Source organism: Tiliqua scincoides, chromosome 16 (genome assembly GCF_035046505.1).
Source record: "Tiliqua scincoides isolate rTilSci1 chromosome 16, rTilSci1.hap2, whole genome shotgun sequence".
NCBI classification, from domain to species: Eukaryota; Metazoa; Chordata; class Lepidosauria; order Squamata; family Scincidae; genus Tiliqua; species Tiliqua scincoides.
This window is the reverse complement of record NC_089836.1, coordinates 2,251,122-2,262,698: the sequence shown is the minus strand read 5'-3', so window position 1 is coordinate 2,262,698 and position 11,577 is coordinate 2,251,122. Positions and strand designations below refer to the sequence as shown.

General features: G+C 50.3%; 1 protein-coding gene across 5 annotated transcripts in view; it reads right to left on the bottom strand.

The window, feature by feature from the left end:
- Nucleotides 1-1,843: 1,843 nt before the first annotated feature.
- ST6GALNAC4 (ST6 N-acetylgalactosaminide alpha-2,6-sialyltransferase 4) overlaps nucleotides 1,844-11,577 on the bottom strand; it is a 10,750-nt gene continuing 1,016 nt past the window's right edge. Inside the window, exons 2-8 of one of the 5 annotated variants that reach the window (XM_066610637.1) lie at nucleotides 10,503-10,588; nucleotides 9,174-9,338; nucleotides 6,121-6,176; nucleotides 4,485-4,670; nucleotides 3,609-4,021; nucleotides 2,940-3,047; nucleotides 1,844-2,821 (exon numbers count right to left, since the gene is read on the bottom strand). In XM_066610637.1, the coding sequence (XP_066466734.1) occupies nucleotides 2,632-2,821; nucleotides 2,940-3,047; nucleotides 3,609-4,021; nucleotides 4,485-4,670; nucleotides 6,121-6,132 (909 nt within the window). In that variant the 5' untranslated portion in view covers nucleotides 6,133-6,176; nucleotides 9,174-9,338; nucleotides 10,503-10,588 and the 3' untranslated portion in view covers nucleotides 1,844-2,631. The remainder of the gene's footprint in view (nucleotides 2,822-2,939; nucleotides 3,048-3,608; nucleotides 4,022-4,484; nucleotides 4,671-6,120; nucleotides 6,177-9,173; nucleotides 9,339-10,502; nucleotides 10,589-11,577) is intronic. The other 4 variants (XM_066610635.1, XM_066610636.1, XM_066610638.1 and 1 more) reach the window with 4 other exon arrangements.

Below are 11,577 nucleotides of genomic sequence, written 5' to 3'. Positions count from 1 at the left end.
GACAGAAGCCAAATGTCCTGGAAAGATGCCCTCTGCAGTTTTCTATAGTTTAAACCCTTTATAGGTTCTGTATGTGGCTTTGCAAAGACTGTCAAAGCCGAGAACAGAACTATCTCCCTCTCTGCACCACTGTATACACATAGCACAGTTGTCGTGTACATCACCCTACAACACTTCCTGCCAAAAATGTTTTTTCCGGAATCGTTTGGTTCCCCTGTTCACTCGATACTTCCTGTATTGGAGAGACGTGTCATCCCAGAGTGGTTCGTGCTGCCCACAGAGTTTCTAGCCTCTTAGCGAGCAAAAGCTTTGACCACATTTGAGGCTATGCGCACATCCCAGGTCTCTGTCACAGGAGGAAGATATTCTCACCACAGGACTCAGCAAAGGCCAAAAGAGTGAAGGCGCAGAAAGGGATGGAGGCTGGAGAAAAATTGGGGGGCTGAAGAAAGGGAGAGGCTGAAGCTCTGGGCAGCTCTGCTCTAACCTTTGACCGAATAGGTGTAGTTCAGGGGTGCCCAAACCCCGGCCCTGGGGCCACATGAGGCCCTCGAGGCCTCTCAATGGAGCCCCAGTCTCCAATGAGCCTCTGGCCCTTTGGAGATTTGTTGGAGCCCGCACTGCCCCAACGCAACTTCTCTCAGCGTGAGGGCAACTGTTTGACCTCTTGCGTGAGCTGTGGGATGAGGGCTTCCTCCACTACTTGCAGTTTCACGTCCGTGATGCAGTAGTGGCAGCAAAGGAAAGGCCAGCCTTGCTTTGTGCAAGGCTTTTTATAGGCCTTGAGCTATTGCAAGACCTTCATTGATTCATATAAGTTCCACCTCAAGTATATTAATTTATGTAAACTTATGTAAATTTATTCAAATTTTAAATGTAAATTAATTCTTTTTTCCCCCGGCCCCCGACACAGTGTCAGTGAGATGATGCGGCCCTCCTGCCAAAAACTTTGGACACCCCTGGGTTAGAGCCAAAAAACCAGTGAGGTGGGACAATGGTGCATCACCACACTCACTGCCTGGGGTGTTGTCACACCCACTGGATGGGGGGGAGGTCCATCATGGGGGTGACACACCAGCCAGGTGACACAAACCCTGGCGATGCCACGGGGGAGTGGGAAGGAGGGAAAAGGGCTTGAAGCTGGCAAGTCACTCGTACGGATGTATAAAGGTTCCAGCTTGAGCCCTGCTGGTGTCTCAGCAGGAAACTAACCCCGTCAAACACATGAAGCCTGCTTCCTGCTGAGTCAGACCATTGGCCCAGCTGGTTCAACAGTGTTACCCTGCACATGCCTGATCTTGGAAGCTAAGCAGGGTCAGGCCTGGTTAGTACTTGGATGGGAGACCGCCTGGGAATACCGGGTGCTGTAGGCTTCTACCATGATCTCAGAAGCTAAGCAGGGCCAGGCCTGGTTAGTACTTGGATGGGAGACCGCCTGGGAATACCGGGCACTGTAGGCTTATACCATGATCTTGGAAGCTAAGCAGGGTCAGGCCTGGTTAGTACTTGGATGGGAGACCGCCTGGGAATACCGGGTGCTGTAGGCTTAGACCATAGTCTTTCGAGACTGAAGGTTGCCAATCACACTGACTAGCAGCTCTCCAGGATTCCAGGCAGGGGTCTTTCCCAAGCACTTCTTACAGATGCTGTCAGGGATGGAACCTGGAACCTTCTGGATGCACAGCATGGACTCTACCATGGAGGGATGTTTCTCCTCTCTTCCCCCCCCCCCCCCCGGAACAGTTACTTTGACAATACTGGGCCAAGATGAACCAATTGGTCATACACAAAAGAAAGCAACAAACTTCACAACCCACACAAGTTACAACCCCAAGCCCCGGGATTGAGAAAAATTTTTTTTTTTCAGCAGCATCTCAGATGGAGCAGACACAATAAATAAGTGAGGACAGGCTACTTTCTGCTTCACCCAATGACAGCGCTTGCCTTTAGCTCCACTCCCACAATCCACAAGCCCCACCCCCTGGGCTACCAAGGCTCTATCCCTTGGCAAAGCTAGTCTCTGCAAAGGGGCACCTTTATAAAGTGGCAGTTCTCTTATATTTAGCAGGGGGAGAACCACTGTCTCCATTCGCCCCTGTCTAGCTTGGCTTCACAACCATAAGCTAGAAGTAAAAAAGGCACAGGCGACACGTCGGGCAGGAAGAACCCAGGCATAAAACACCGCTTCATCGCCAGACATCTTATAACCCTTTAAAAAACATTTACGTGGGAGCCGCCCCTCGTATAAAACCGCAAAATAAAATTTAACACAAGATACAGGCTTCAAGTTCTGGGCATGCCAACTGAGAGGACAGCTGAGTTACAGAGATGTCCACGATGCGCCGGCACACGGGACGTGGTCTCCGTATCGCTCATAGATACGCCGTATTCATTCTTGGTTACTGAAACAGAGTTCAGGGGGTGAAATCAGGAGGTTCCTTCCCAAGTCACGTTTCTTCCTCCCAGAATCCTCCTCTCCAGTGTCTTGGCATATCGCCCCCCATGGGCGACTCCCACAACACCATTTCCCAGGCCTGCGCAATGGCACGACAAATCCCCCAGGGCACGGCCACCTGCGCTGACCATGGGGCAATCTTCTCAGTTGCAAGAGGCCCCAAAAGTCATGGCCCCCTATCCTTCCGGCCACGAAGGGTGAGTGAAGACAATCTTCCGCTTCTTCGCCCAGCGAGAAAAGACCGCCTTCTCGGTGATGAAGCGGTGCCCGCCGCGGGGGGCTCTCTCGTGGGCCAGGTACATCCTGCATTCATCCAGTCGACCCTTCTCAAAGTAGTGATAAGGCACCGGGGGTTGGCCCTTATCTCTATAACGGTGACAGATTAAACAGCAGGTTAGTTCAGGGGAAGAGGGGAGGCTACACGTCACCGACTCCCCAAGGAGACCTATTCAGCTCCCCACATTCCACCACCTCTCAGCAATACCTGCAGTAGTTCTCGCTGACCATGCCAAAGACGAAAATCTGCTCGCACAGCTCCATCGCCAAGACCATGGTGAACCAGCCAGTGCTCAGGAAGGAACCAGACTTCATCCTGCGGGTAGGAGAGAGACAGATATGTGGCTGGAGGCATCCCATTCTTGTTGACATGGGCAACCTGTTTCTGAAGTGGGCCACTTCAGACTGAAGGTGGAGGCTTGCATGACGGACTACAAAGCACCCCCTGCAGGTCAGGTACGCAGAAGGCGAGGCCAGGTCACTTCTCCCCTGAGAAGCTAGCTTTCTATGAATCAGGGACCAGTTTCTCTGACAAGTTAGATTTCTGTGGGTAGGGACCAGGTTCCATGACAGGCTAAATTTCTGTGGGTAGGAACCGGGTTCCCTGACAGGCTAGATTTTGATGGGTAGGGGACCAGGTTCCCTGACAGGCTAGATTTTGATGGGTAGGGGACCAGGTTCCCTGACAGGCTAGATTTTGATGGGTGGGGGACCAGGTTCCCTGATAGGCTAGATTTTGATGGGTGGGGGACCAGGTTCCCTGACAGACTAGATTTTGATGGGTAGGGACTGGGCCCATAATGGCTGAAATGCTGCTGGAATGTCATGTTTTGCCCCACCCCTACACCAAGGGATTGTGGATGCAGCCAGCTCTCACCGGTTCTTCCCCGTCTCAAGTTGGAAGAGCTCGTCACAGTGGGCCATCATCTTTTCCGTGAGGGTGTAGAGGTGAATGCTTGGGTACATCTCCTTCATCTTCTGCAGGGTCCGGTAGGCCAAGCCCACCTTGTCCCGGCTCATCAGCTTGGCGGGACCCCAGATGACATAGATGGTATCCCTGGACTGCTTGAAGAAGTAGGACTGGTTCCGCAAGATAAGGGGGATGCTGGTGTGCGAGACCACCCGGACAGTGCTTCGGCTGCCCACATCTTCCTCGTAGCCCCGGGTGGGGGCCTGGTTCATGCGCAAGACACACTCCTTCCCGTCAATCTCCTTCCCGGAGCGCGAGCCCAGCATCTGCCCCGAGCTAGACACCACGGCACAGTGACGACATGGGGTACGCACCAGTGGCTACAGAGAGGAGGAGAGGAATTAACACAGAGAAGGCTTGAGTTTGCAGGTAAGAAAAAGAGGCAGCCAAGGCTACCCCACCCCCACAAAGAAGGGGGGGAACATCAGGCCCCAGATCCATCAAGGAGCCAGGATGGCGCACTGGTTCTGGAGTTAGACTGGGAAGATCCAGGTTCAAATTCCCACTCAAAGCTTCCTGGGTGACTTTGGGCCTGTCACTCTCTCTCAGCCTCGTCTACCTCACAGGGTAGTGAGGACAAAAGGAGGGAAAGAATCATGTGCACTACCCTGAGATCTTTGGAGGAAGGATCCTCCACCTCTCCTGCCACCTCTCCTGCCCTGGGGCTTCTCAAGATGTGCCCCACGTCACTACTTGGGGTTTGAGGCTACACTGAAAATCATCAGGCGATGACGCAAGCAGCTCCAGCTTCCTCTGGCCGTCGTCATCCGACAACAGACTCACCTTTCCATCGGGAACGCTGACGTAGCCCTGGAACACGACGGCCCCGGAGGCTGCCGGCAAACGCCTTTCCTGTTCTCCTGGGGACTGACAGCCAAGCCAACAGGACGACAGACAGAACCGCAGGCAGAGCAAGACGTAGAGGAGAGAGCAGGTGCACAGGACAACTACGGTAAAGAACAGGCGATGCTGGAAAGAGAGATGGAGGATTCCCTGTTGGCATGGTCTCGTAAAATACCGACACCGTTAATATTGACAAGCTGCTTTCCCAGGTCTGGTAGCCAGATACATTTGACTGTGGAACTCCCTGCCACTAGGTATGGCGATGGCACCTGAAGGTCTAAAATGCCTTTCAAAGAGAACTGGACAGATTGATGGAGGAGAAGTCCATTACAGGTTACAAGCCATCAGGGGTATATGCATCTTTGTGATTTTAGAAGCCAGCTGTCTCTGAATGTCAGGTGCAAGAGAGTGACATCAGGATACAGGTCTCTTGTTGCCATGTGTGCTCCCTGAGGGCTATTGTGGGCTACCGTGAGATGCAGAAAGCTGGACTAGATGGGCTTTTGGCCTTATTCCGAAGGGCTCTTCTGATATTATTATTATTTGAATCCAAACCAGGTGGCATTCACAGGGTTCCCAGAAGCTCATTGATCCAGGAGATGGCAAGATCCCAAAATCCAGGCATCAACCTGACCTGAACTCACACCTTCTTTATTGTGGCTGAATGTTGTTAGATGCAATAGTTGGGGAGAGAGCCTCCAGGTTCAGGGCAACACCAGTTACAAGGCAGCAACCATTGGGGTATATGTGTGTGTGTGTGTGTGTGTGTGTGTGTGTGTGTGTGTGTGTGTGTGTGTGAATTTCTCTCCTGTTTGTGGGCTTCCCAGAGGCAGTTAAGGGCCACTATGGAGGGATGCTGGTCTAGACGAGGCTTTGGCTTGGCACTGTAGGGCTTTTTCTTACACTCTTATGAACGCCAACAGTTGGTCATCCTACACGTGAACATCTTGCAGGCAAACTAGCCACGGACACCCTTCTTAGTCCCGGTAACTCAAGGCTGCTTTTTTGCAAAGCTCCATTCGGTGGCCCCCAATGCGTTTGGTGTGCTTTTAAGAGGCTTGTTTCAGATGCCATAATTGGCTTAGATGTTCTCCAGGCATGCTGCAGCCACCGCTACTACCCAAGAGCAAAGAAGCTTAGAGGCCTGGTGTTTCAGTTTAACTAGCTCAGGTCACAAGACAAAGGCACCCAGTTTGCTGGGGCACACCTCCCCTGCAGATTTCATTTTCCGCAGAATTCATTATCCACGTGGAAGGGGCTTCCTGGAATGGAACCCCCAACAGATACCATTGCCTACTGTATCCAAAGTTCAGATGTGGCACCAATCTGTAGTCTCTTCATGGGCAAACTTCAACTTTTGCACGCCTTCCTCTCCTACGCCAGTTCTGATCTCCTCTCTGGTTTCTCACAAACCATCGTTTGCAAACCAGAACCGGAAACCACAGTTTGAGAATGATTTCCCGGGTCGGTTTGCAGGCAAACTACAGTTGGCATCAGACACAGCCTGCCTGGAAATGGAGAAATTCTAGCTTGCCAGAAAGTAAAAAGGACGGGGCTCCAGTGTGGCAATACTTACAAGCACCTGCATCCTTTTAAGGTCTTCTCAGCCATGTACTTGCCTTGGGCCTCGCCCTGCAAAAACAAAGAGAAGCAGACTGCTAAAGAGCCTAGTCCTCAATGGCGTTTCAGCCGCACCACGTCATTGGTTGAGCAGAACATCAGACAGAAAAGGGCTGCTGTTGAAAGGCAGGTGCACACGGGGCTCTTTTCCCCATGGCTGGCCACTTTCCATCGCGCATGGCTTCAACAGCTCTGTGGAAAGAGGAGGCCGTTCTAAAACAACGGGAAGAGCATCGTGGGGTGCTTCTAGAGATGCTTCTAGAAGGAGTTAAAAAGTGGCCAATCCTCTGGCATGGAATCTATAAAAATTTTACACAATGAACAGCTTTATATCTAAAGTGGTTGTTTTTGCTGCAAACAAACATGTGGCCCTTCTCAACAACCAGCTTTGTGGACACGACCGGCTTTGTGGAAACCGATTAATTAAAGTTAATTAAAAGAAAGAGGACCACAAAGGACCAAACTCATCAAAAATTGGAGTGATTTTTTCAATTGTAATAATAATAATAGTAATAATAATAATACAGGTATTTATATACCGCCTTTCTTGGTCTTTATTCAAGACTTTTATTCAAGGCGGTTTACATAGGCAGGCTGATTAAATCCCCGTAGGGATTTTTACAATTGAAAGAAGGTTCTATCTTTCAAGAACCACAACAGTCCAGATGTTTCACTCTGATCTGGTTTCACATTCTGGCCTCCATCCTCCCACGCTCAGAGCAGATGGAATCGCTCGGCTTCAGCTTGTCAGCTGCTTCAAGGTCCCACGGTGCCGGTGGCCTTGAACTGGCGACCTTGTGGATGTTATCTTCAGGCAAATGGAGGCTCAACCCTCTATATCAGCAGAGAGACATTTCCGGTAGAAACATGGAGGCCAGCAGCCTGTCAGTGTTGGCAACACCAAGCTGAGTGGACAAAAGTCAGACGACTCCCTACATTCTATGCATCTACTGGTTTCAATCAATTTCATGGGGGGGGGGGGTCCACAACACTGGCCTCAATGCTTCTGTATTTAGAATTACACCCACTTAAAATACAGCCGGCCCTCCTTATCTGTTGCCCCCTTATCAGGGGCTCAGTAGCCATGGATTTGAATATCCCCAGGTGTCATGGCTGACCTCCCAGACAGGATTGGAAGACACTTGCGGCTTGCCATGGGGAGGGGGGGAGACATGGATTTCATTATCTGGGAAATCCAGTATCCAAAGAGGGTTCCTGGAATGGATCACCCGCGCATATCGAGGGCCCATTGTAATTCAAGGATAAAATAAACTGGGGAAAACACTTTTTTTAAAAACCGTGGCTTGAGGCCATTGAGGGCGTGTGGCTTCCCTCCTCCCTGAATAACAGGTTTCAAACAGACAGGAAGGCGTCCTGCTTGACAGGGAGGCAGCTGACACCCTGCAGATAAGGAGAGTTTACTACAGTTTCAGTTCTAAAGAAGGAAGGGCTGGGATTCCACCCCCCAACCCCCGTGGAAAGTCATCTCTTCCAGCAGTTATTTATATAGCACTATTTCTGTATGCTGTACAAGGACAGTGAGCAACCTCTCGCACAAGCCCTCGTGGAAACTGATTGTGGCAAACCCTCATGCGTGGTGTCGTACAAGCATTTGGGAGATCGTGTCCACAACCAGTTTCCTTCCCCTTGCAAAATCCAAAATGATGTTGCTACTAGTCATTCCTTCCTCACCTTTGCTCCCCACCTTCCCTCAAGTGAGCTCAGGTTCCTGCACACTGGTTGCACGAAATTTGCAAAATTTTCCCTTTTCTCCTCTCAACCAGCCTGACGAGGTAGGCCAGACTTAAAAGTGCAAGCATGTGGATCTACATTGCACCCCCATGAGCTTCACAGCCCAAGCAGGGATTTGAACCCCGAACTTTCTAGCCTGGCAATTAAAGAACTGATATGGAGTCATCAATGCACCCAGCACTCTTGCAGAGTATAAAAGGACTGAACCCCAAACAGCTCGTGGTCTACAATTTGATAGAGAAAAGGCTTAGTGGTTGGAGCACCCGATCAGGAAAGAGGGAACTCTCTTTCAAACCCCAATTAAACACCACGGAGCGAACTTGGGGCCTATCACTCTCCCTTGGCTTAGTCACCCTCACAGGGCTGTTGCAATGATAGAACAGGAGACTGCCACATATGCTGCACTGAGCTCCTCGGAAGAAAATATAGTGAGATAGACCAGCAGTTCTCACACATTTAACACCAGGACGCACTCTTTAGAATGAGAATCTGTCAGGACCCAACAGAAGTGATGTCATGACCAGAAGTGACATCATCTGGTGTGCTCCTTGGGGCATTTGGTGGGCCACTGTGAGATACAGGAAGCTGGACTAGATGGGCCTATGGCCTGATCCAGTGGGGCTGTTCTTACGTTCTTATCAAGCAGGACGAATTTTAACCATCCTAGGCTGCAATCCTACCCACACTTACCCAGGAGTAAAGGATCTCATTTACTATCATTGTTAAAAGAATATACATAGTAGCTTGTTAAAAGTTCAGGTCTGTAACAGTTCCCCAAATGCAGCATCAAGCAACCATGGCAGCATCAAGTCTATTAAAATTAAAATACTGAAATGAATGGGGACCCACCTGAAATGGGCTCATGACCCACCTAGTGGGTCCCAACCCACAGTTTGAAAAACACTGAGATAGACAATACAGTCTATCCGCAGATTCTGAACCAGTGGATTTGACCCACCACAAGTTCTGAACCTGCTGGAGGACACACACTTTCCGGATGTGACTAGGAAGTCACGTCCAGGAGGTCATGTGAGGGCCCTAACCTCTGGATTCGGTGATCCATGGTTATTCGGTGATCCAAAACAGAACGCCTGCAGATTTCAAAAGCCGACCTGTATAGCGAGACGCTGAACAAGGTTCAGCCTTGCTTTAACCATGGAACGCAGCTGGCCCACTCAACACTGTTGAAGCTTTCAACTCTGTTTCAAAGGGAAATTTACAAAGTAACTTACAAGTGATTTCTTACAAGTAACTTACAAGTAACTTACAACTCATCTCGGATTGAGCAAGTGTCTCTCTCCCAAGCCCTGTTGAGGTGGATAAGCCCTTGCTCTGGACTGCAACAGGAGCTGAATTAAGGAACGTGGGTAAGTGATTTCCACAAGGCCATGCAGCTTTCATTTCAAAACCAGCATCTGTGGACTAATGAAGGGTTAATTCTGGGTTTCCAGGATTAAAAACGGAGTTCACCATTCAGCCACTTGCACTTGCATCACATCGATCCCTATCGTTAATGACCAATTACAAATACATAATTTAAATGGTTTCACTGCATTTCAGGAACCCAGCCCACAATCCAACACAACATTAAAGCCCATATAGGCCGACGTCCATTACTTAACTCTGTGGGGGTCCACAGCTTTCCGGGTTTGTTAAACATCCCACTATGTTAAAACTATTTGGGGGTGCGGAATGTGATTTTTGTGCCCAGTGAAAATGTGCAGAGATTAAAAAAAAAAAATGGTTGGCAACCTTCAGAGATTAAAGCTGCAGCTTTCCTGGGAGTAAGAACCATTGCATGAAATGGGACTTGCTTCTGAGTAGACATGCCGAGGATTGCACTTTAAAAAGCACAACAAATCTTGGAGGGATCCCCCTTTTCTTGTGAATTCCAAGTTCGCAATCCTTCCCCCCCCTTCCATTCATTACTTCTAGAACCATGTCTGGACCAGTGGATAAGTGGAACCTCCATGTTAAGGAGCAGTTTAACTCTTGACAGTCAGTGGTGGGGAGGGGGGGAAGGAGAGGACTGTCCCCTTCATATTCCCTGGCCCTCAGAACACATAAATGTGTTCACATAAAGGCACATAAATGTCATTTTGGGTTTCCACGAAAAACAGTTTTGCTTTTTTAAAATCTCTATATGGGCCTCAGAACTGAATCAGTACCAAAATACCAGCTTTCAGCATAAATAGTACTGAATGAGGGCCATGTAGTAAATAAACAGAAATATAGTTTTGGGTTCCCAAAGGGGCTTATAATCTCTACACACCTGCTGAGTGAGCATTTCACAAAACTGATGAAAGGGGCACTTAGACGATGAAAGGTTGTGCTATGTATTTATCTTTAAGGCACACCCACAGAGGACAGCCCATTACCTCCTGGTAATTACCCTTAAATGGGGGTGTGGGTTCTACTCCCTGGTTTGAAAAAAGAGGGGTACAGAGTGGAAGAGGAAATGTGGAGTAGAAGAGAGTGCAGGTAACAGTGGCTCTCAAGCCCACCACTCTATTCTACCCTACTCCACTCCACCACTTCCAATCCATCACCCTGTTTAAATCCATTGTTCAAAAACCGACTGCGTACCTTGACAATTTTTGCAGCTTCTCAGTGTGCTGTGAGATGACAAAGGTTGAAAATTGCTGTCTTAGCTTAAGGTCAGGCTGTGGCTTCTTAGAGAGGAAGAAAAAAACATTCTATGTATGCTCAGAGGGCTTTTTTTTTTTTTTAAAGGTTCCTTTTCCCCAGCACTCTACATATGCTCAAAAGCTTCCTCTTCTCCCCCCTCCCCCAACTCTAACCAATGCAGCTGCAACCTGATACATGCTTTCTGAGAGTCAAGCCTTCATGAACTCAATGGGGTCACCTTTCTGGTGGAAATTGGTTGGGCTTGTCTGTACTTAGATCTGCAAGAGGGAGAAGGGTGGAAATGGGATAGGGGGCTGCCTGGATCAGGAAGGGGGGAATGGGCTTGGGGGGCTGCCTGTATCTGGATCTGCAGGGGGAAGAGGGGATATGGGATGGGGGGCTGCCTGCTTCTGAAAGGAAGGAAATGGGATGGGGGAGTCTGTCCATATCTGGACCTGCAGGGGAGGAAATGGGGTAGAAGCTGTCTGGATCTGGGGGGGGATGGGCTTGGGGGGCTGCCTGGATCTGCAAGGCAGGAAAAGGGCTTGGGGGGCTGCCGGTGTCTGGATCTGCAAGGGGGGAATAGGATGGGGGGGCTGCCCATATCTGGGTCTGCAAGGGGGGAAATGGGATGGGGGGGCTGCCCATATCTGGGTCTGCAAGGGGGGAAATGGGATGGGGGGGCTGCCCATATCTGGGTCTGCAAGGGGGGGGAAATGGGATGGGGGCTGCCCCTATCTGGGTCTGCAAGGGGAGAAATGGGATGGGGGGCTGCCCCTATCTGGGTCTGCAGGGGGGAAATGGGATGGGGGGCTGCCCCTATCTGGGTCTGCAAGGGGGGAATAGGATGGGGGGGCTGCCCATATCTGGGTCTGCAGGGGGAAAATGGGGTGGGGGGGCTGCCCCTATCTGGGTCTGCAGGGGGGAAATGGGATGGGGGGCTGCCCCTATCTGGGTCTGCAGGGGGGAAATGGGATGGGGGGCTGTCCCTATCTGGGTCTGCAGGGGGGAAACGGGATGGGGGGCTGCCCAT